The sequence below is a fragment of the Alexandromys fortis genome, unplaced genomic scaffold, assembly GCF_014885135.2.
Source record: "Alexandromys fortis isolate MF-2015 unplaced genomic scaffold, M_Fortis_MF-2015_v1.1 scaffold_5, whole genome shotgun sequence".
NCBI lineage: Eukaryota > Metazoa > Chordata > Mammalia > Rodentia > Cricetidae > Alexandromys > Alexandromys fortis.
In genome coordinates, this window is record NW_026067924.1 from 18,938,179 (window position 1) to 18,961,856 (window position 23,678).

Here is a 23,678-nt window from a genome sequence, read left to right on the forward strand (position 1 = left end):
AAGGTCAAACTTTAAAATGGCAATTTATTAATCTCAGTCTCTTGAGAATTAAGTGTGTATCTTTTACATGGAATTTTATGGCTTTATGTCTATATTACAGTGAAGAAATTTGTAATGTTAATACAAAACCCTCTTTTCCCTTTTCTTTTCCACCTCCTAGGATCTGAAGAAGAAGCTGAGGAAAAACAGGACACCGAGAAACCGCTTTTAGAACTATGAGTTCTGCTCTATGAAGTAAGCGTTCATAAGTGAAATTGTTCCAGCAAAGTGCTTAAGTGTGGGTATTTCCTTTGGATGGACTTGAAGGAAGTGTCTCAGGGTGTGCAGCCACGCAGGACCAGGTTGTTCTGCTTGTGCGTGTGTAACAGCTGCACTTCCCTCACGCGGAGGCCTTCACACTCTGTGCTGTGACCGCATAGTTTGAGAGATCCCCAGAGACCCATGTTTCTAAGAAAATGAGCATTGACTTAGCCAGAATGTCAGCGCCAGGTGCTGGCTTGATGCAACCACCACTTCCTAGTGTCTTCAGGTCCGCTGTCCTGTGAGGTGTGGGATTGCTGGTACCTCCATGTCACACTGTAGGGTGGAGAGCATGAGTGAGGAGCCCGTCTGCGGTGGCACAGCATGAAATGGGGACCTGAACTCGGGTCCACCTGCTTGTACCCTGGAGACCTGTGCAGTCTCCTACAGGGCCGCATCTCAAGGGTGTTAGTGCTTCTGATGGGACAGCTGTGCGCTCCTGCCTGGACATTGGTGAGTGTCATATCCACATCCTGCCTGCCAGGACAGGAAGCAGCAAGCGAAAGGCAGCAGCCCTTCTGGCCGGAGCCACCAGGGAAGAAGCAGACTGTGGTTCTCGAAGCAAGGGCAGCAGATAGGTTGCTGGCTCAGGCCGTACAGCGGCAGACGAGCCCTGTGTCCCAGTCAGTGTCAGCACCCAGCACAGCAGAGCAGCTGGACACATAGGCAATAATCAGCCTTTTGTGAAACCTTTACATTAAAGCCCTGTGTCGTCATATCGTTGTCCTTTATGTGCCTGTCACCCTCAGTACAGACTTAGGAAACTGGTAGGCAGCAATCCCTGCTCAATATTTGTCTCCTTTCTCTCCCAAGTGTGAAGAACCCTCACTGCAAGCAGTCCAAGGACAGCAGGTGGAGATGGGGTTCCCTTGACAGTGCAATGCCGACCTGCTCACTGCGGTTGTGATGAGCTAATGGATTTATTTATGGCGATACCTCATGGACAGTGCTCCACCTCCACTCGCATCATCCCTGCCTGTGACCGCTGGGTCGTGCTGTGCGCCGCCTGCTCTCTTCTGTGAGTCTCGGTCTGACCCGATAATGAATAACTCAGTCTTGTGCTGCGTCCGAATCAAAAGACTGCTTAATATATCAAAATAACGATTTTGTAGTAAGTGAGATACCTTTTTATTTCAATTCACACGGTGTATTTTTTTTGTTTCATGTCTCAGATTTCTTTTGTATTTCTTTTTTAACTCCTTACATTTCACTTGTGTTTTTAAACTCATGCACATGTGCTCTTTATACAGTTTTAAAATAATAAATCCAACATCCGAAATTGACTGTTTTGTTTTATCTATATTATATATTTGGCCAGGAGTGGTAGGTAGGGTTACAAGAGGAAGAAGGTGAGGCCGTTGTCCTGTGTTCTGTATGATTCTACTGGAATATGTTGTTCTGGGCTAGAGGTCTGATAGTCGACATACACGGCTACCTGCAAAGGGCATGGATGTCTTTGCGGTCACTTTTCCTGGATGTTTACTTAGCTTCGATTAATATGAATTAATTTACATTATCAGCTGTTTTTTTACTTTCAACTTCCCAGGGGGGGCAGACCGTGAGTCTCCATCACTGGCTGTGTCCTCCTAGGAAAGTTAACTGCATGCCCCGGTGATGCTGAAGCTTGGCTGGAAACAGATTGGATCTATACTGTTCTGAGAGCATGTCCACCTCAGCAGTGCCACGAGGAGTCTGGCGGGGAGTCTGGGGTGCAGCAAGAAGGGTACTCAGGGGTAGGGATAGTAGAAGGATCTCTCTGGGGATGTTCTATCGGGAACTCACCAAGGCCAGCTGGCCTGGGTCTGAAAAAGCCTGGGTTAAAACCGGTCTCACTGAACATAGAGGACAATGAGGACTACTGAGACCTCAAGAACAATGGCAATGGGTTTTTGATCCTACTGTACCTATTGGTTTCGTGGGAGCCTAGGCAGTTTCGTGGATGCTCACCTTACTAGACCTGGATGGAGGTAGGTGGTCCATGGACTTCCCACAGGGCAGGGAACCCTGATTGCTCTTTGGGCTGACGAGGGAGGGGGAGTTGATTGGGGGAGGAGGAGGGAAAGGGGAGGCAGCGGTGGGGAAGAGACAGAAATCTTTAATAAATAAAAAGAAAACAACTTATGCTTAAAAAAAAAGAAGGATCTCTCTGGGTCTGTTCTTGGGACTGGACCAACTCGATGACAATTTCTTGTGTCAGGAGTGGAGCAGTATATGCTTCTAGCCATAAGCCAGTGTGGAGAACACCCCTAGAGTGCTGACAGGAGCAGTAGATGTGGGCCTGGAAACAGTGCAGCCATGCGAAGAAGCTGACTGATGAGACGCCAGTGGGCAGCATATGTATGTGATTTAAATCAGAGACTAAGAGATCAGACGCTGAGATCCTGGAGAGGGCATCTCGGCTGCAGTCGATTCCTCTGTGGCCTGCGTGTCCACTCTGCATTCATCCCTGTCTGTTCTCTGACCTCTCATTACTGATATCCTACAGTTGGTCTTGATATCAACTTCTGATATCACACACAGGTAGGGTCTGCATACACACACACACACACACACACACACACACACACACACTTGGGGAAGATGACTTTTTCAGTAGCACCGAGTTGACTTCCATTTTTTTTCGTTCATAAAGCACATTACTGTGGCCCACGTCTTCATCAACCAGAATCAGAATGTACGCCTGCACCTTCTATATTCTAAAATAGACTAAAGCATCAGTATCTGTAAATGAGGTACCTCAGACCCCCAGCAGGAGGCTAAGCTGGTGTTGGAGCCACAGAGAACCGTCACACACTCAAGGGGATGATCAGAGACCTATTGTATGGTCCTGGGCATCAGATTGCACCGAAGTGAATGAGTGCTGCCTATGCACCCCAGGAGTCTTGCTGCCCCTAGTGTAATTCTTCAGTTTAACAGCCAGCCATCTCTCACATAGCGAGACTAGTTGGTTTTTTTTTTTTTTTTTTTTTTTTTTTTTCCCCACTAGTCATGGCCTTTTGAAACCGAGCAGAACTGGCTGTGGTTTAACTGCCCGTATTTTCTCTGCTAACACCCTAGCTACCCTTTGTGTTGCCCCAGTCCGTGAGTAGGTGGGTTTGACTTTGAGCATTTTCCAGGAAGCAACCACATTGACCAAGCAGGTAGACAAAGATGCCTGAGAAAATGAAGCCATCAGCCACAGAGCAGCAGCCTGCACACCATCAACCTCCAGTGTCCCCCCCTCCCCTGCACCTGGCACTCTTTCTGTATGGCTGAGACGTGAGAGCCCAGGTGGACTCCGGAAGAAGGGTACTGGGAGGCACTGCCTGTGTCCTGGCTACTCACAAAGCTGCTGCCTCCTATTGTCAGTTTCCGGTCTCTGCATCTGCTCTTCCACCGCAGATACAGTTCCATGTCTGTAAAGCGGGCCCAGGAGCTCGGCCTGAAAAGGACTGATCAACTCAGGACTATCAAGGAGTTGAACAAAATGCAATCTATGCCCTGGCAATGCTGAAGCATGCATGGGCAGCCCGTATATGGCGGTTCTGTTGAACTTGTCCATGTTGGGTATCATGGTCTAAGTTGGTGAGGACGACTGAGCAGGTCTTTTCCTCCATCGAGAAGTTAATGTAATTTAAATCTAATCTCTGAATCTTGTTCATGTATTGTTCCAAATGTGCGGTGGCTCTGTGTGCTTTCCAACAGAACCAGCTTTGTAGACTCACGCTGATTGTAAACAGTCTTTCCGACATGAAAGTTAGATTTCATTTTAATTCAAATGTAGAAGCTCTAACTTTGCACGTGCCCATGAGAAAAGGTGTGGAATACTCACTGAGCTTTCATCCAGCTACCGCATGGAGAACATTTTGTTTAGTATCGCTGCTTACAGAAATGCAGGCATGGCTAACAGGTGCCATGCCTGCTGGTATTCCTGCATGGTGGGGTGGTAGAGAATGGGAAAAGGACCTGAATAGATACATGTAACAGACCTCAACCAGATGAGATGTTTGTCTTCAGAAAAAAAAGTCAATTGTTGCCACAGTGAGACCTTGTTTTCTACTGGGAAGATTAGCATAGCTCGAATCTGACAGGCCTCTTGTGGGTGTTCACATACACCTGGTCTCCAGAGCTAAGTGGGCTGACTGTCTATGAAGGGTGACTAGGCGGACCTTCTCAGTGTCACTAGAAAACATGGATAAGACCCTTGGTCTATGACTGCACGTATGTGCAGCTGTGTGCATGTCCACATGGAGACAACCCCAGGTGTGGACTCTCAGATACTGTCTACCTTGTCTGTTAAGACTGGGAGAGGGCATCTCAGCTGTCGTCACGCTTTCTCTGTGGCTTGGGGGTCCACTCTGCCCTTGGCTTTTGGCCTTTCTCACTGTGAATTTTCTTTGTGAGAAAAAGAAATTCAAACTGATAGTCCTTAGTACTGGAGAAAGTTCTGGGGTGTGTTGCCTAAAAGTTTTCACTTTGATTTGTAATTAGAACATGGAGTTTCTAAGATACTTGTATTTATAGTTGAGCGGCGTTTGGCGTACTGCTTTCCTGTGCACAATGGTGTGTATAGAAAGACATAAAGACACGTGACAGCGGGTTTTCCCAGCTGTGAGGTGGGTGCAGAACATTCAGCTGGTTCTTAAATGCCTGCCATTGGGAGCTAGACACTGGATAATTATACACAAAATACTCGAAGTTCTGCAAGAAAGGCTACTACTAAGACCAGACTTTGTGTGGGACTATATGGATCTTCATTTTCTACTGAGTACACGTGGGTGCAGACTTCTGCTCCCTAATTTATTTTATCCCAACATGAGCTATTCAATACAGCAGCATGTTTGGTGGACAGGAAGTCTGTGTGGGAGTTGGCCATGCTTGGACAACCCAATGACAGGCTGGGCTTCAGTTCTGTAATTTTAATACCAACATAAAACTAGGAGAGCAAAGGTAGATAGACAATTAATGTGGGATTTCCCTCTGTGTGCTGTGATTACCATTATGAATAAAGGAACTGGTTTTGGGCCTATATTAGAGCTATAGGGGAACAGAGCTGGTTGAGGCAGGGACTAAACTGAATGCTGGGAGAAAGAAGGGCAGAGTTGAGGAGAAGCCATGGAGCCACCGCCAGAGAAAGACACTGAGAACTTTTCATTAAGCCACTGCCACATAGCTATACACAGATTAATGGAAATGGGTTAAATTAAGATGTAAGAGTTAGCCAATAAGAAGTTAGAGCTAATGAGCCAAGCAGTGATTTAAATAATATGGTTTCTGTGTGATTATTTTGAGGCTAAGCAGACGGGAACCAAAAAGCTGCCTCCCTCCTTATGACAGACAGTTCCCTTGAGCAGTTCCTAGTCTGGTGAGGAAGGTTTTCCTGAGGAATACCTTGTTTCTGCTCCATAACCAAATGCTTTAGAAGGAAATAGTTGGGCTACTGAAGCCAGGCAGTCTGGGCTCAAATCTAGCTGCTGTTTTTATAAGCTGCATAGGCTGTAGGAAAATTTCTACCCATCTCTGCCTCACTTTCCCAACTCCTCTGTGGAGTTTGGGCCGCTCTCCTGGGAACAGTGTGAGGATTGGGAAGCATGATACTGTGAAACAGGGACAGAGTTGACCACATTGCTCACATCCTACTAGACCTTTTCCTGTTTCCATGGGAATGGCTTAAGCCAAATGAGCCAGGCCAGTTTTCCCTGGGAGAACAATCATTTGGGCTTCTCCACTTGGCCGCAGCTCCTAGGACCCATAGCTCCAGCATATTGTCCCAGCCACCATCTTAGGGACAAACTTAGGAATATAGTTTTGGACCTTGTTATGAACAAGCATTGCATATCATAACTAGATTGTCGTGTTGCTTTGCACCTTGAACTTTCAGTCACTGTCACAAATAAAAGCACACATCATATCAAAGGTAGACATGATTTTTATTGTATTTAGCAAGCAAAGCACAGAGTTCAAGTTCAAATAAGGTTCTTCAGAGCATATGATGTAGAAGCCTTTAGGGCATTATCTGGTTGAAGGACATGAAGTGGGCTGACTAAAAGTTGCAGTTTGTCTACATTGGGCTTGTGATGCTCTGGGCTGTTGTGGGGGGGAGGGTGCTAGGCACTGAGAGAAGATGGGTCAGAATGGCTGGGTGCTCTCATGGGCTACTATTTGTTGTAAAGTTGATCAGTTCCCTCTCTGTTGAAAACATCTGTATAGTAAGGATACTAAATTCCTTATATGTGACCTTGAGGAGCTCAAAGCAGCAAGCACATCCAGCTAGACCCTCATAAGACATTGAGGGCAGAAAAAGGATGCAAACAACATGACCTTCCTGTTTCCTGTTGCATCATCCATCATGAACTTTGGCCATCACGATGCACTGCTGCTCTTCTACACAGACAGAAGATAACGAAGGCCAAGTGGACCACACTCTTGGGGAACAGGCTGAGGTAGGTGTAGAATGCCAAGGTATTGGTAACTTGAAGCTGCAGCTGATCTAAGAGAATCCTGTAGTTAGTTCCATCTGCTCTTTTTTGTTTGTTTGTTTTTGTTTTTTCGAGATAGGGTTTCTCTGTGGTTTTGGAGCCTGTCCTGGAACTAGCTCTGTAGACCAGGCTGGTCTCGAACTCACAGAGATCCGCCTGCCTCTGCCTCCCGAGTGCTGGGATTAAAGGCGTGTGCCACCACTGCCCGGCTTCCATCTGCTCTTTTGACAGAATAGAACAGATAGGCAGATAGGGGACTTTTTTTCTGGTGACCTGAATTGAGTGACAAAATCTTGCACTCTTACCAGAACCAGCAAGAGGACTCATCTTGGAAGTCAGATTGATAACAACCCCTGATAAGTTCATATAATCTTACTACTACTGAAAAGAGAAATTGCACTTGGGGTAGATGGATCCTTTTGAAGGTTAAATGGGGAATAAGTTTAGAATTCTTCACTTTCACTGTTTCTAATTAAAGCAAATAATATCCATCATGTACAAAGCAAATTAGAAACAATATTCTGAGATCTTTGCCCATGAAACTAATCTTTTCAATACGTTGATAGCTATTGGTGAAGGAATTATTTTCATTTCCATTTGCAGAGGGCACAGGAAGGTAGTTTGCCTAAAAGGTACTGAGTAAGTACAGCTGAAGTCTTGGTCCACAGAAGTGACTTTAAAGAACTCTTTTACATCTGCAAGTGTAACTATCACCCCAGATGTAGAATATAAGCATGGGTACAGAGCAGAGCATCTGCAGCGTTGTAGACACCGCCTGCAGTGCTATCAGGAGGCGCTGTGCATGGGAAAGCATGGCAGCACAGCAGGGCGCATGGGAGGTTCTAGACTTCAGAAAAACCTGAAGGGACTTGTCAGTCCAGACTTCCCAAGACTCTCACCCGTCTCTCTCAAGGCTCTCATTAGTTTATAATGGGCAATTGGAACCAAAATATTTTGCAGTTTTATAAGAAATATGTGTTGTCATCAATTAAGACAATGATGGAATTGGAAAACCACAGTAACCACTTGGTGAGTCAAGGCCATGTTTGTTTGTTTGTTTGTTTGTTTTTCTGCATAAGAGATCTCAAATACTGAATATTGCAAACTCTGTCCTTGTTCAGGTCCATTCTTTATGTGATACCTCAAACTCTTAGCTCATGGCTTTGAGAAAATGGATGAACAGTCACCCCTATAATAAGTATATGAGTCTCCTTTTGGTGCATATGTAGGGATAAAGGACCCAGAAACTACTACTCACTATGCTTACTAAATATAATAACTATGCTGGACATGTGACATCTAGACACACTTGAAATAACTGTGAATTTGAGGTATTATTCTCCATTGTCACATGAAGAAAATTTTGCTTACACAGTGGAAGTCATTCATGCATATTTGTGCACACTGATCGTTAAAATGACTGGACCACTAGTCTGATAGGTATCAGTCTGAAGGCTATGTTCTTCCCAATTCATGTGATATTGCACCATAGGCAATTCCTTACACTGAATTAGAGGGAAAACACACAACTGAGTAATGATCAAATTGCCATTTGATGACCTGAGTTGGAACCCACCCCCCAGATATGGATTGTGACATGTCCAGAGGACTTCATGTTTGCTTACACAACTGAAAAGTGGAGGACACTGTTACAGTGTATGAGAAAAGTAAATGAAGTATGCAACATATACACATAAACCCAAATCAAGGGCCTTTTGTCTAAAATGAACTCTGTAAGTGCAGGAAATGTGGTGAGTACCAGGAGGGGAAAAAAAAGCCTACTAAAAGATTCTGTAGCCTCTAATCAAAGTCATACTGTATGAAGATCAGTTGTTGACTAGGAAGTAATGGGTCAAATTACACTATCACTCAGTTTCTCATGCAATTCCAGTCATTATGACTTTTCTTTAAATCAGAGAAGTTCAAAGTTACAAAGATTAAGATCATGTTCTCTCTAATAAAATAAAGGTAAACAGACAATAAGACATACCCTTTCTTCTTTCCAAGCAAGCTTCCAGATCAGTGGAATTATTAACTAGAAGAAATGAGAAAAAGTTCTAGTGAGTTACCTTGGCTATTATTTGACATGTTCTCTCTCTCTCTCTCTCTCTCTCTCTCTCTCTCTCTCTCTCTCTCTCTCTCTCTCTCTCTGTATTCCATGAATATATTATATTACCATTGGTTAATGAAGAAGCTGCTTTGATCTATGGCAGGGCAGAATATAGCAAGGCAGATAAAGCTGAGATAGAGAAAGAAGATGGAGTTAGGCAGACGCCAAGTAGCTGCCAAAAGAGAAGGATACCGGCCACAGCCTCATGGTGATATATAGGTTAATAGAAATGGATTGATTTAAGATATAAGAGCAAACTAGGAATACTCTTGAGTCATTGGTCAAACAGTGTTGTAATTAATATCATTTCTGGGTGATTATTTGGGTCTGGGTGGCTGGGAAACAAATAAGCAGTCTCAGTTTACAAAATGTGTGTGTGTGTGGTGGGGGGAGAGAGGTTGATCTCATCAGATAGAAGTGATAATGAAAGCTCATACTTGTAGAGTGATGATTGCTACACCAGGCAATGTATTAAATGATTCACATTCATTGTATTTAATTCCACAGTAGGACTTAAATGAATTAAATTCTGAATGGCTCTATGTGGAAGAAAGAATTAGGCTTTAAAGATATAGTCAAAAATCTTACATGACTTCTTTATGACAGTTTCTTTGTTTGGGAAATAAATTCATTGCTAAAAGTGCTTGTCTTGAAAACATAACAATCTAAGTTTGATCCTCATAACACATGTAAAAATGCTAGACTTGGGTACATTCTGTTTTGTTTTGTTTGTTTGTTTGTTTTTTGAGACAGGGTTTCTCTGTGGTTTTGGAGCCTGTCTTAGAACTAGCTCTTGTAGACCAGGCTGGTCTCGAACTCACAGAGATCTGCCTGCCTCTGCCTCCTAAGTGCTGGGATTAAAGGCACCACCATCTCCCGGCTTTTTTTGTTTTGTTTTGTTTTGTTTGTTTGAGACTTGGGTACGTTCTGGTAGTCCCTGTACTGTATAGGCAAAGGAAGAAGAGCTGCCTTAGGCTAACTGGCCAGGCAGTCTAGCTTAATTGTTTGTTTGCTTTTTAACATTAATCCGAAGATGTCCAGAAGGCGAGATGATAGAGCGTAGGAAAACAGTTTCTCATTAGACAAAGGCAAGGATAAATTAAAACTTACCATGTTCATGTCTCAGAACACTTTCTCTGGGATTAATAATTGTGAAAGCTGAAAGAAATTAAAGTGATAGTTATTCATGCTTATTATTTGAAAGTGTGTGTATTAATGCAAATGCAGTTTGTATTAATTGATACAGAGACTGGAGAAGCCATATTAAAAAAATATAAAGCTTGCAATTCCCAGAATAATTGATGTTACTCTGAAATTCCATAGAAAACAGTTGTCACCTGTTTTTGTACACAAAAAATTTCAAAGATAGTGAAGTGTACATAACTTCTTTTTCACCACACCTGTGATACACTATTTCACTACTAATTGGAGTTAAGGCCAATTCTATAGGTGGAAATCTAGCTGGTACTGGAAACTAGCCAGCTTCCCAGCCTAGTGAAGTCATAAACCTTAGGAAAAGAATCTACTACCACCAATTTACTAGATCTGCACAATTTTTCTAAACATTATACCTACAAATAAGTGTAGCTCTTGCCCCTCATCAAAGAAGTTTTCTTTTTCACCAAATGAAGACCAAAACAGAAATGGACAACTGGACACAGTGCAGAGATCAATGAACTGTGAAAACCCAGCCCTGATGTATACATCTACATCAACATCACAGTCCTGCACCTACGACTAGGGGACATCCCGCAAGAGGAAGAAGACAGACTGTAGCCATAATACCAGGAAGTCTTCTGTGAAACAATCTGTCCCAGAAAGGGCTGCATAAACAAGATGGAAACAGCAACAATATCAGTGGACATGTTAATGTAGAAGGGAGAAAACTTGGGGTCCCACAAAGAACTACAGGAAACTATTGACTTCTGAAAGGAGAATTAGCCTCTCTCAGGGATGAAACTCCTTATTGTTTGTCCAATGTAGAGTAGTCAGCTTTAAAACCATATACATACAAACAACAAAAATAGATTCCGCAGGTTCTACTTAAATATTTTTGCAAATGAACACAGACACAGACACACAGAGAGAGAGACACACACACATTCCTTTGAAGTCTGGGGCACTGGAGGAGATTGGGGGAGAATAACTAGAAGGTGCTGGAGAAAAGAAAGGTAAATGGGAAGTGGGATGTAATTCTCTTTCAGTTAAAAGCATTAAAAATAATTTTGAAAGGAAGAAATTATCATCTGAGGGTTAATAAAGGACGTGGAGATTATCATGTAAAACAATAAAACTGACATACAAAAACAGATGCTGCATGATGTCTCTGAGTTGTAGAGACTATGAATACATAAATATCAAAGAAGAATTGTGGATTCCAACAAGAGTGGAGAAGGGCTAGTGATGGTAACCAGGGGCAAAGAGGAGCAAAGTGAAAGTACACATGCATGAAAATGGTGTCATGAAACCCATTGTTTGTACACTAACAAAAAGGGGGGTTCTGAATTGTGTGTAATTGCAGGTCATGGACTACAGCTACAATGCCTTTTGATATGCGGCACTACATCTTTTTCTAGATGAGCAACCCTTTGCCCTCAAGCCCTGAATTTATTATCCTCCAAAATGAACTACTCTATAAAGAATACATTGTTTTCTCTTCATTTCTGTGCGTGTTTCTGTAGCCACATTCTGGGAAAAGACAAGAGAAGCCTGTGTAGTTTTTTTTTTTAAGTGTCTGGTTCTCTGAATTGAAATTGAGGTGTTGGTTTTATTTATGTTCATAAGCAATGCTAGAATAACTTGATATCACTGTTTTCCCAGTCATTAAATGATGGGCAAATGGATGTGTAGTGGGGGGGTTGGATAGATGGATAGATGGATGGATAGATGGATGGATGGGTGGGTGGATGGTGGAGTGGTTGGGTGGTTGATTGGATGGATGGATGGATGGATGGATGGATGGATGGATGGATGGATGGTTGGATGGATGGATGGATGGATGGATGGATGGATGGATGGATGGATGGGTAGTAGGGTGATTAGATAGATGGATGGGTGGATGGACTAGGGTCTCTTTTGTAGTTGTTCAGAGCATCTCACTGAACTCTCATTTGTTAATTTGCTACGTTAATATGATGTCAAGGGAATGACTGATTTTTATAAATGTCACTCAGTCTGTTCGGCAAAATTCAGTTGTTCTGTTTTTCTACTGAAAGCAAGGTGGATTCAAATGTTTAGATGGTTAAGAGGAAGACAATATAATCTAAAACTTACCATTTTCAGTTTTCAAAGAAGCTTCTGTGGGATCAATGATGTTGGCAACTAAAGGGAAAAAAGCAAACATTAGTCAACTATCTATGGCTATGACTTCACAATATATATGTGTGTGAATATATTCATATACCTATTTGTACACATTTGCATATTAAATATAATGTCAACAGAAAGATATCCAGTATAATATGAGCCCTGCAATCCCAGAAACATTAATTGCGCTGCATGTAATTCTGTGGGTGACATTCATATAAGATGTTTCTACATGTGAACACGTTGAATTCACAAAGATTGCACCATTATAATCTCAATGTAAAACTTTCTAAAACTTCCCTCCCAGACCCACTTTTCTTGTGTACTCATAGGTACTAGAAAAGCTTCTGCTTCAAAAGAGAGGATGTACAAATTCATGCTCAATAGAAAAATAAGCAAAATATTGGTTGACATGTGGGCTTGCGTATACTTGACTTGATGTGTTGATGTGTCACACTGTGAAAAAAAATCAAGCCTGGTCTATCCAGTAAATTCCAGGCCAGCCATGTCTACAGAGTATGATCCTGACAAAAAAGAAAGAAAGAAAGAAAGAAAGAAAGAAAGAAAGAAAGAAAGAAAGAAAGAAAGGAAAAGAAAAACCTGCTAAGATTTCAATTCTTTTTACTATAATATCTGAAGGTCCCAGTGCAGTTATTTCTGGGGATGAACAGACAATCCAAGTTATATTTCTAGTTTCCTTTGTGAAACTTGAGACAGTGGTACCTATGAGTTTTTTTTAAAAAAAAAAAACAAAAATAATGTTCTTGCTTATTTTAAATAGTATTAGAGAAGCACACACTTGTTCTTTGAGCTTATTCTTCTGCTAAATGTGTTCTCATAGGTGTGGATTTCTTTTTACTGTGGAATGTTACTGAAGAACAAGTTCTGTGTTCATTAAAATGGATTTGGGTGTGTTTGGCAAAAATGTAAATATAGTCATGTTTGCTTTCTGTCTTCAAGATCTGTTTTAATGGCTCTAGAAATCTATTTTTATCCTTTTAATAATTTTATTAACTAAAAGATAAATAAAACCTCTACCAGCGTGACTTATTGAGGTACGAAAGAATAAATAGGGTTACTAAGAATATAATCTATGAGTTTATAAACTCTCTCAGACTAAGGTAATTGCAGTGTTAGTGATCAGCTGCATGTCCTTTGATAATCATCTCATTAAGTTTTTTTTTTAATCAAGACAAACTACACAAAACAAAACGTCTTCTCAGAGACAGCATTAGAAGTTCTTTGCTGAAAGCTGTTACCAAAAAATGCCTTGATTTCTTTCCTGCATGAGGCACGCACAGCAAACACTTTTTTCAGAGTCCATTGTAAGTAAATTGTAATAAATAACTGGAACCTCTCCTCTGCATGCATTCATCACCAATGGTTTTACCCTTCTTTATTTTTCCTTGACCACTAGAAAAGTTCCAACATAATTAAACCAATAGAATGTCTATGCTAACTTCCAGTTTGTATATTTGTCTTGCCTTTATCTCTTTAAGCTGGAAACTGAACATGGGGACTCTCTCGTAATGATTTGCTACGCTGTGGCAAACAACAACAACTTCCTTCATTGCCAGTAATTTGTTTTCTCTTCATAAAAACCCTAGGCAAAGGTGGGCATCTTTACAGACTTCACTGGTCGCTGCTGAAATAAAGTCTTCCAGAGGATGAAGACTTAGTGAGAACGTGTAACGGCTGAATGGCAAAGATGTCCCCATGTGTTGAACTTTGTGTATTTCTCTACTAGATCAATAGGGTTTTGTTAACCACATGGGAAAAATAAAGGATTCTGTTTCTCTGTCATTCTGGGTCCTTCGGTATGCTTTCAAGACTCAGGATAAGAACACACCCATATGGAGAGCTAGCTACTGTCCCATTACCTGTCTTTGCCTACTCACTCTTCTGCCTAGCTGTGTCTAGGACATGGCTCATGAATAATGCATGGTTCTAAATGATGCGAAAGAGTACGAGCTCTTCACTGAAGCCACTGGGTCACTACCTCATCCATTCATCCACGTCTCACTCAGAGCTGGCCTGCAGGTGACAGAGCAATTGTTTACCCAAATGGCAAGAAAACAACTCACCATGGAAGTGTTGTATATGTGAGCCTCATCCAGGCTTAAATTAGGAATGATATCAACAGTGACATGTAAAGCAAAAATCAGAACTCTGAAGGCTGCCATAAATCTTCAAGGGCCAAATGGTTCTACTTTTTATTCAATATAAATGTTTTATATGAGCACTATCTTGTCAGTTAAAAAGTAAATGAACTTAAAGACAAAATTTAGTGCATTTACATTGAATTTGGAAGTTTTGTTTATTTTACATGGTGGAACATTTCTGAAAAGGTGTGTATTGTTCTTGTGTATGAATCAAGTACAGACAGCAAAAGTGGAAACAGCATTTCAACATTTCATGCCCTGAATGGCTAGATGCCTTTAGATATGTTGTTTCATTTAATTCATGCATCAATTCTAAAAAAAATTTGTTTAGTATTTACATATTTCACATAGTGTAACTGAGGCTGAGTAAATTAAAAACAAACATTTTGCTATTTTTTTCCTATAACATTCTGTGAGACATGCCTGGTTTTATGTTTATAATATATGTAGTAAGATTTAAGAAAGATTCATTTTTTATCAATACATATTATAACAATAGGATCATTCCCTTTTACATATGTTTTCTGGAAATACATTTACGTTAATGTGTACATACCTTTATCTATGGGAGGAAAGAGAATCTCTTGATCAACTCCTCCCTTATTGTTTTCATGTTTGACTATGCATCCATACTCCTTATTCATTGAATCTTCAGCGACAGTCAGCCAACTTAACTTCATGTATGTATCTTTAGTCTTCATGGTATTTCCCTCTTGAGGTTCCAGAACCTTATCGCTACCCTTTTCTCTCCAATATACACTTATAACATCAGGGAAGAATTTCTCGAGGAGACAAAGGTATGTCCCAGCCTTATGGAGATTTGTTTCAGCAACAGAAGGGAGAAAAATGGTAGGCTTGGGGAAAATGTCTGAATCGAAGCGTTTGCCTGTAGGAAAGTATAAAATATAAAAATAGAATTACCAGGGAGATTCAACTGTTACATGGATTTGGCAGAATCTGGAACACTGTGCTAGGAAGACAAATTATGACTGAGTTAGCACCTACTGTAGACTTTCACCCTTCATTAGGTTGCAGAGATTTACTATTGTCCTCATTTTAGAGATACGTGATTAGTAGAGGTTTTTGCATGACTTCTAGAAGTCAGTTGTTGACTGGAGGGGCCTAATTGAAATATGTCTTTTGTTATTCCACAAGCCAGCACGGATTCTTTGCTACATCTCCTGTGGTTTTTGTTTTTTTGTTTTTCAGATTAGATCACATTTTCAAGATGGATGAAGGAGTATTGAGAATAACTATATGATGTCTCTGAGGACTGGGATCTACACTCCCTGATGGCTAGGCTTCCCTCCCACTAGTCTCTTAGACTGTCTGGCTAAATCACTCTCCCATGCATTAGCAATTCAATTAGCCCACCCTCCACTTAGATGACTCTCAAATGTGCTTCTTTTGTATGATCTCACAAATGAGATGTTGAGAAGCAAGTTGCCCGTTTTAGTGGCCGTTTTGTCCATTGTACAATAGCATGCACTAAGTTGATCCCTTGCCTGTGCCTGTGGATCTCTGCCCAGTTCTGCAGCTCTTACTCTTTCTCTGTCATCCACAGCATCTCGTTTCCACATCTAAACCACTCTAGGCTTGAGAGCCGGGCTGTTTTTAAACTTTCCCTTCCCAGTGATTGACAGTGTCTAGAACTGTAGATTTGGGGACAAGTCTACAACGTCTTTAAACAATCTGACAGAGTTATATACTTACATGTTCTGTTTGGCTTTAGAAAAAAAACTTTAACTTTTTGTTTCATTTAGAGTTGAAGCATTACTAAGATAAAATAGGAATATGTTTCTCAAATGTGTCTGAATATAAATTTATCTGATTTAAGAGACACTTGATCCATCTCTGGCATCCAAGTTTAAACTCTATGCTTCTCCTAGAATTTGTCAACACGATGTGGTTTGCTATCTACTTGTCCAAATAAGCTTTCACTAATAGTCACATACGTTTGATTGTTACATGTAAGTATTACATAGTTTGTGTATGAGCATTTTATAGTTCACACATACATAAAGCTAAATCCTATTACGTTATTTGTACAATGTTCATGTTCTCCTTTAATAAAATTGTTTGCATCAAAAATTCTTGTAAAATTTCTACAGCCATATCCATCATGTTCATTTCTCCTTGGTACTCCTACTATTTTCTGGTTTGGTTGTCTTTTTTCTTCCCTCTAATCCTAGAAAGAGTAAAATCACTGACAAGTGTTGTTCTTGGGCTGAAGATTTTCTGCTTAAAAACTCCACAGTGACTCAACACAGATAAAACAACTTTAAAGTTCCTGATTCTTGAGGTTCAGTTGGCAACATAGGTGTATGACAGATTGTGTCTCTGAGCAAATCAAACTACACTTTGAGGAGTACTACTTAAAAGACCTTCTATAGAAAGGTAGCTTTATATAGTAGCAATATTAGTGAATAGTCTTCACAGAATTCTAACTTCTACTTATGTGTATGCATTTTAAATACAGGATCGCAGTTTGCTGACCAACAAAGAAAGAAGAAATTGCTTACAAAGTAGCTTTATTTCTATTTTCAATAACTCATAACTGCGAAGCTGTGGCCGGATACGGTTAATAAATTGTTTTTCAATTTCTAAAAATGAGAAAAATCTCATTGGTTACTCACTACTAAGTCAGCAGTAAAGCAGCTTCCTTACCTGAGGGAATTACTATGAGCTTTGTCCCTTTTGAAAATTTCTTGATCCATGTTGAGCTGTCACACTGCTCAGACCTTCTACAAAAACGTGAGCCCTCGCTTGAGCTGCAGTATGATGAGACTTTTAGAAACTCTGTCTTACAAAGTTGACCTGGATTCCTTTGGAAAGTTTTCTGTTATCCGGGAGTTTTTAAGTTTCTGTGTGAACTGACCTCACAAACTGTTCTCTCTTCTGAGGCAACAGTTACTGGAAAGTACCAACAAACAATGGGAAGGTGAAAAGCAGAAGGAGGCTGGGCCATGCCACAAACCAACAGCTTTCCTATGTTAGCAGGAAACATTCTGAGAATTAACTCCCAGATGCTTAATATTGCTGAAACTGCTAAGGTAATTCATCAAATATGCCTCTATTCTCAGAAATATCAAGGCTATGACTTCAGCAATTTGGGAACTTCTTAAGGGAGAAAGCTCTCCAGCCATGGCAATGGAAATGTAGCAACCGAGGATGCTGAGCCAAGCCTTCCACACTCTAGGAAGTCACACGATCTCTTGACAACATGATTTATTATCAGGGTGGTGGCAACTAGTAAATGGTTTCTTTGATGATTTCTTGTTCTCTCTCATATAAGAAAATAAAATTATACAATTCTATCTTCCATAAAATTATAAATCCTTTATTTACACTGGAAGGAGGAAATTAATACCCAGTGCTCTGTAATTCTGTTGGGGGAACCCTAAGGGCAGTTCTGTGATCTTCTGAAACTCACCTCTGAAGGAGAGGAATGGCCAGAAACCTGGAGCACAAGAGAAGCTCCTAAAAGACCTACCTGGCCACCATGTCATCTCCAGATCCAGCAGCCCAGGTTTAAGTTACATGAGCAGACATGAACTCTGTCCCTAAAGATGGAGGTTGGTAATCAGTACAACCATCCATGAACAGTCCACTCACAGTCACCAATGCAGATGGGAGGACAAAACTGTAGAAGAAATTATGTCCTGATTATGGTATTAAATGTAAATGTTTAAAATTTTAGTTTTACATATGTCAGTATTTTGCCTGCATATATGTTTTGCATAGCACGTGCATGCTCAGTGCCAATAGAAGCCAGAAGAGGGCATGAATGCCCTGGAACTGGAGTTACAGTCAGTTGTGGACCTTTGAGTGAGTGCTGGGAGCCAAACCCAGGACCTCTGCTAGAACTGGGGAGATAGGTACATCCATCTCAACTTTAGACTTCTGACCACCTAGCCAAAGAAATTTGCTTTAGACTTTGTTTTGCTTTTAAGTTTTTCCATTAAATGAACAACTTAAAGATGACATAACATGTCCTTGCACTATTTTAATGTGCATTAAAAACAAACCTGTGTATTTTAGATAGCCGCATATATTTAGTTTTCTAAATAATTACCTGCACTAATATGGTGCTAACAATCCAGAACATCAGTTGAATGCCTCAATTGTTGAATGAGGGATTAGTACGGGCATTACAAAACTTTATGTGTGTTATTTGATGAGCCCTCTTAATAGTTCATTAAGGTTAATATTGTTTTGTTCTCCATTGAAAATTGGAAAAATTAATTAAAGATATATAATTTAACCAAAGTCACACAATGTCAGGGAGTGTGTATGTAACAAAGATTGATTTAGTAAGCACTGAGAAATAAAGGAAAATAAAGATAAATTGAACACACCTGAGCCAACTCTTGTCATCCCAAACTACACCATCATGTACAGAACCCTCCAGAAAATCTGCCCGTTTCTCAGGTAGGACACCACACTACTCATCTCTGGTACTCCAACTCCCACCACCAGAAGACATTGCCTGCTCCCCAAGTTCTAAAGACAACAGCCCTGACAACTATGGCACCCCATTATTTCCATGCCAACTCAAGCAGAACACCAACTGGTGAGGCCAGAGATAGTGTACTTCCCAAATGGCTGGCATCCGTACAGCTTCCTCACTCATAAATCCGTATGGAGTGCCTCCATTGCTGACCTTCAGCATCATCTAACTGATATAAAACCAACGAAGCCAAGGGAAGATCAAGCATAGATCTAAACACCCACTCACAGTGAAGGCAGGCCAGAAACTTACACCAACAACTGAACCAGCAAATTACCTCCAGGTGTGCAAATCTAGTGTTAAAACATGATGAATAGGAAAAGCCGAGACTGTGTCTCCTCTAAAATTACCAAATACGCAGTTCCCAGTGAGAATGATTTACACGAAACTCCAAAAAAATGTTTTTTTTAATTATAAATACATTCTAGGAATTCAGTTAATATGAATTAACTCTCAAATGGATACAAATACACCCTTGACTACACAGAGTGGACCAGAGGTGGGTGACCAGCCTCTCGGCTGGACAGCCCAGTCTCTAGGCCCAAGGCCTCAGGGCAAAAAATCTGCCCTCCCACCTGCCTCAGCCACAAGAGCAAGCCTTCTTCAGGCAGATTGCCCCAAGATTGACAGCTGAACCAATCTCGTGAAAACTCATGAACTCTAGACCTACAGCTGTGGAGCCTCCATGGGACCGAATCAGACCCTCCATATGTGGGAGACAGTGGTGAAACTTGGACTATCTGTGAAGCACCTGGCAACAGAACCAGGATCTATCCCTGGTGCAAGAGCTAGCTTATTGAAGTTCATTCCCTACGGTTGGATGCTATGTTCAACTTTAATGCAGGGGGAGGGGCTTGGTCCTGCCCCAACTAACTGTGCTTGTTTACTTCCCATGGGAGCCCTTACCCGTTGCTAGGAATGGATAGGTGGTGGACTTGGGGGAAGATGGGAAGGAGGAGGGAGGAGGGCATGGAGAGAACTGTGGATGGAATATAAAATAAAATTTAAAATATCATTTAAATTTTAAAAAAGAATAAACTCCTGAGCTACACATGGTGGCACATGCCTTTAATCCCAATACTTGTTAGGCAGAGGCAGGTGGATCTTTTGAGTTCAAGGCCAGTCTGGCCTGCAAAGCAAGTTCCAGGACAACCAGAGATACATAGAGAATTAAAAAAAAAAGTCCTGGATGAATTCTAAGGGATTCAAACAAATAGCTGAATAAAATAATGAAGAGAAAGGCAGGCAGTGGTAGTGCACTCTTTTAATCCCAGCACTCGGGAGGCAGAGGCAGGAAGATCCCTGTGAGTTCAACGCCAGCCTGGTCTACAAGAGCTAGTTCCAGGATAGGCTTCAAAGCTACAGGTAAACCCTGTCTCAGGAAAAAAAAAATAATGAAGACAATTGAGAATCTGAAAATAGAACTGACCAAAGTGGTAGAGATAGGGAAGAAAATTCAATCAGAAATGATGCTGGAAGTGTAGAATTCAGTCGGTCACATTATGAAAAGTAGAATGGAAAGTGTCAACAATGCATGATCATGTGGAGAACAGAATATAAGAATGTGGAGGCAAGGTGAAAGAATTGGATCATTAGGTCAAAGAAAACAATGAATCTTAGCCATAAGAATGCAACATGCGAGGCCTTTGGGACATGCAGAAAAGAACAAGCCTAAATATGTATAGAAGATGGAGGAGAATTACAAGCCAAAGATGCAGATGTATCCTTATCAACTTTACCAAAACTTTACCAAAACCATGGAGAGGCCCAAATTGTAAGTACATCTATTATTAATGCTAATTACACCAATAATATCAAAAACTCTCTTCTGCCTTGCACTTCCCTGCCCTCCTCCCCTCTGAACTAAGTATCTTACTATGTTGCTGCCCTCAATACCATGCCATTCTTTCCTTGACCTTCCAAATGTTGTGATTAATACAGCACCTACCTGAGGATACTTTCTGAGATCAGAATTTCCCCCCATTAATTCTTTGAAGTATCTTTGTGAAACATAGCGCTCACTTCAATGGGAATAGAAGATGAAGCATCTCAGAGGGAACTATAAGTGATCATTGCGCAGGAACACGGGTTGAGATGATTACAGATGCTGTGTTCCAACATGTGACCGTTTAATGAAATTTTTGTGGTAATGGAACAAAACAAAGTCATCAATCAGGGCACTTTTCAAATACTTTGGTGAAAATATGAAGCATGTGGGTTGTAGCAAAGCGGGGAAATCTGTAGTATGATTAGTAAAAAACCCAGAGACAGAAATTCGGATTCAACCTGAAGGTCAGAAAAGCAAAACAACCAGCCACTCACTGGCTCTTACCTCTACCTCAGTCCTAAATAGTGATCCGGCCTCCAGGAATCTCAGAATGAGACTGTGTCTGAGAGCTGTCTCCTCCCATTTTATATTCTTCTCCAGGGTTGGGATTAAAGGCATGAACCACTACCACCCGGTTTCTATGGCAAACTAGTGTGGCTACTGGGATTAAAGGTGTGTGTCACCACTGCCTGATCTGTAAGGCTGATTGGTGCAGCTGTTTTACTCTCTGAACTTCAGGCAAGCTTTATTTATTAAAATACAAATAAAATATCACTACATAAATCTCTACCATAGACATCAGATAATATCTCATAGCATAAGGTAGTGGCAGCTAGTGATCTGCCAACATATTCCAAAAGGATTTATCTGTTAGTTACAAAGATGCTTGTTCAGACACTATCAAGGACAATTAACAATTATTAAGTAGTTAATGACAGTCCAGGATAATTTGACCTCAAAACCACAACATTTCAATTCTTACCGCCATGGAGATTCTAGCAGTTTCTCCCTTGGAACTTCAGTCTATACAAAGTAGATTTCAAGGGCGTGGGAGAGGAATTTTTAGTTTTATACTTTTAATGTTTGTTCCTTGGATGTACTCAATGATCCCACTACTAAACTCAGAATAAACATTAATTATCAACTATTGTTTTCTATATTGCTGCTTTCTGAGATGAAAGGAGATGTAGTACTGGTTTTTTTTGTTAATTTATTGTTTGAGACTTTCATACATGTATATAACACATTGTGGTCACACTAACCAACCCACTCAGTTATCTGCTTCATCCTAATCCCTCCCTTTCTAACCAACCCACCAAATATAGCATGCTGATTTTTTTTTTGCTCTGTGACCCACTGCATTTCTTGATGCTATTGCTTTTTCTTTTCATTATTTTCTTAGCAGATAAATGAAGTATAGGGGTAGAGCTTGCTTTGATTCAGCTGTGATTCCAAGGCTGTGGACCAAGCTTTGTCACACTGAACCACTTTCTAAGCATTGTACTTGATTTCTAATATACCCCGGTAAACTGATTATTACTTTCAGGTGAAATGGCCACTAGCTTTCTGCACTATAAACTATAGATTGTAACTAAAGACAGACCTCTCAGTTTCTGAAAATCTCCAGTGCTTGCAAAGGATCCAGGAAACTATAAAGGGAAATATCCCTGTGGGATGCAGGTCTCTCCTTATATTTTGCCCTCTCCTGACTTAATTCTAAATCATTCACTTGCAGCAAACCTCTGTGCAATGAATTGACAAAAGACCAGATCATGCTGCAAGCTCTCCTTCCTGTATCTGAATAGCTCTCAGACACCCTAACTGAGTAGGAAACAGTGTGGGGCCATCCTGTGCCCAAAACCTCACTGGAGAAATAGAACCCGAGATGTTGCCTGGAAGCTCCGGGGCACTGCGAGGAAAGGCTCGGGTGGCCTCTCAGCTGAGCATCAAGTGGCAAGCGGCTGTGCTTGCTGAGAAGGATGTGGGTTGGCACAGCTGGGAGATGGTTCTTATGCAGGCTGTTCTGGAAGCTCTAATGTTGTGCTACGTCCAGATGGCACAGTAGTAAAAGGCTTCGTCTTCTTTCTTCAGGAAATTTACTTTCAAGGTTGAAGTAGAAGTTTGACGATCTTTACTTACTTCAATTTTCTTGTTTATCCCATCCAAGGGACGTTGATTATAGTTTTGCCTGACATTTATTAGATAGTCGAACTGTTGGTTTTCTCTCTGCCGGTACCAATGTATATCTGTGTCGCTATGGTCTGGAGAGATTTTACAGGCTATTTGGGCACTCTCGCCTATGGCTTTGGTGACTGACATTTCAGGTTGCTCCAACTGCCCAAGCCCAACTGCAAGCAAAGAGAAAATTCTCATGAGCAAAGGAAGCGGCATTTGAAGAAACAGAAATGAGGAGGACTTCATTGCCCCTTGCATGTGGAAATGTCTACTTACACACCCAGAGGCAGGAGAAGGTGAATGCACTCAGGAGCAACATCCCAACTGTCAGGCTGCTTCAGAAAGAGGCAGGAAGTAGTCTGTGAGCTGAAGTCTCAGGTCCCAAGCAGGAGGGTGGGGCTGTCCCAGTGCCTCAGAGAAATGCAGGGTCAGTGGATTCCCCAGGGTGGGTCATGATCTAGTCCAGTTCTGAGCAGTTCTGGGGTTTCCTGCCCCACAGCAGCAGGTCAGATGCATATGTAGGTTAAAGGCCTAAGAAATATCCTTTGTCTGTATGTCTTCATCTGGCGGAGTAGGGAGAATCACCAGTCAGTCCCTCACTCTACTGTAGTTATGCAGCCTGGGTAGAAAAAAGAGACATTTGTTATGTTCTGTCTATGTTTTTGTGATTTGCTATTGATCCAAGACCCAGATACAAAGGTTGACTATGATGTTCTGCACCAGGAAGGAAAAAAAAAAAAACCCTCAGATGCTGTATTTGGCAGACACTCTGTGTATAAGGACATAAATATGTTGTGTTTTCTTCTATCTACTCCAAAGTCATGCAGTA

The 23,678-nt window shown here is 41.2% G+C and overlaps 2 protein-coding genes across 2 annotated transcripts in view; one reads left to right on the forward strand and one right to left on the reverse strand.

The window, feature by feature from the left end:
• Stard3nl (STARD3 N-terminal like) overlaps nt 1–1,583 on the forward strand; it is a 34,026-nt gene extending 32,443 nt beyond the window's left edge. Inside the window, exons 8-9 of the mRNA XM_050142551.1 lie at nt 161–234; nt 1,114–1,583. Of these exons, the coding sequence (XP_049998508.1) occupies nt 161–219 (59 nt within the window). The 3' untranslated portion in view covers nt 220–234; nt 1,114–1,583. The remainder of the gene's footprint in view (nt 1–160; nt 235–1,113) is intronic.
• A 4,634-nt stretch (nt 1,584–6,217) lies between these two features.
• On the reverse strand, nt 6,218–23,300 carry Tarp (TCR gamma alternate reading frame protein). The gene is made up of 8 exons (XM_050142388.1): nt 23,126–23,300; nt 22,719–23,022; nt 17,004–17,059; nt 14,893–15,222; nt 12,142–12,189; nt 9,979–10,026; nt 8,749–8,793; nt 6,218–6,769 (listed from the first exon to the last, which is right to left on the reverse strand). The coding sequence occupies exons 1-8, from the start codon at nt 23,166–23,168 to the stop codon at nt 6,627–6,629; spliced, it is 1,017 nt and encodes a 338-aa protein (XP_049998345.1). The 5' UTR covers nt 23,169–23,300; the 3' UTR covers nt 6,218–6,626.
• Nucleotides 23,301–23,678: the final 378 nt, after the last annotated feature.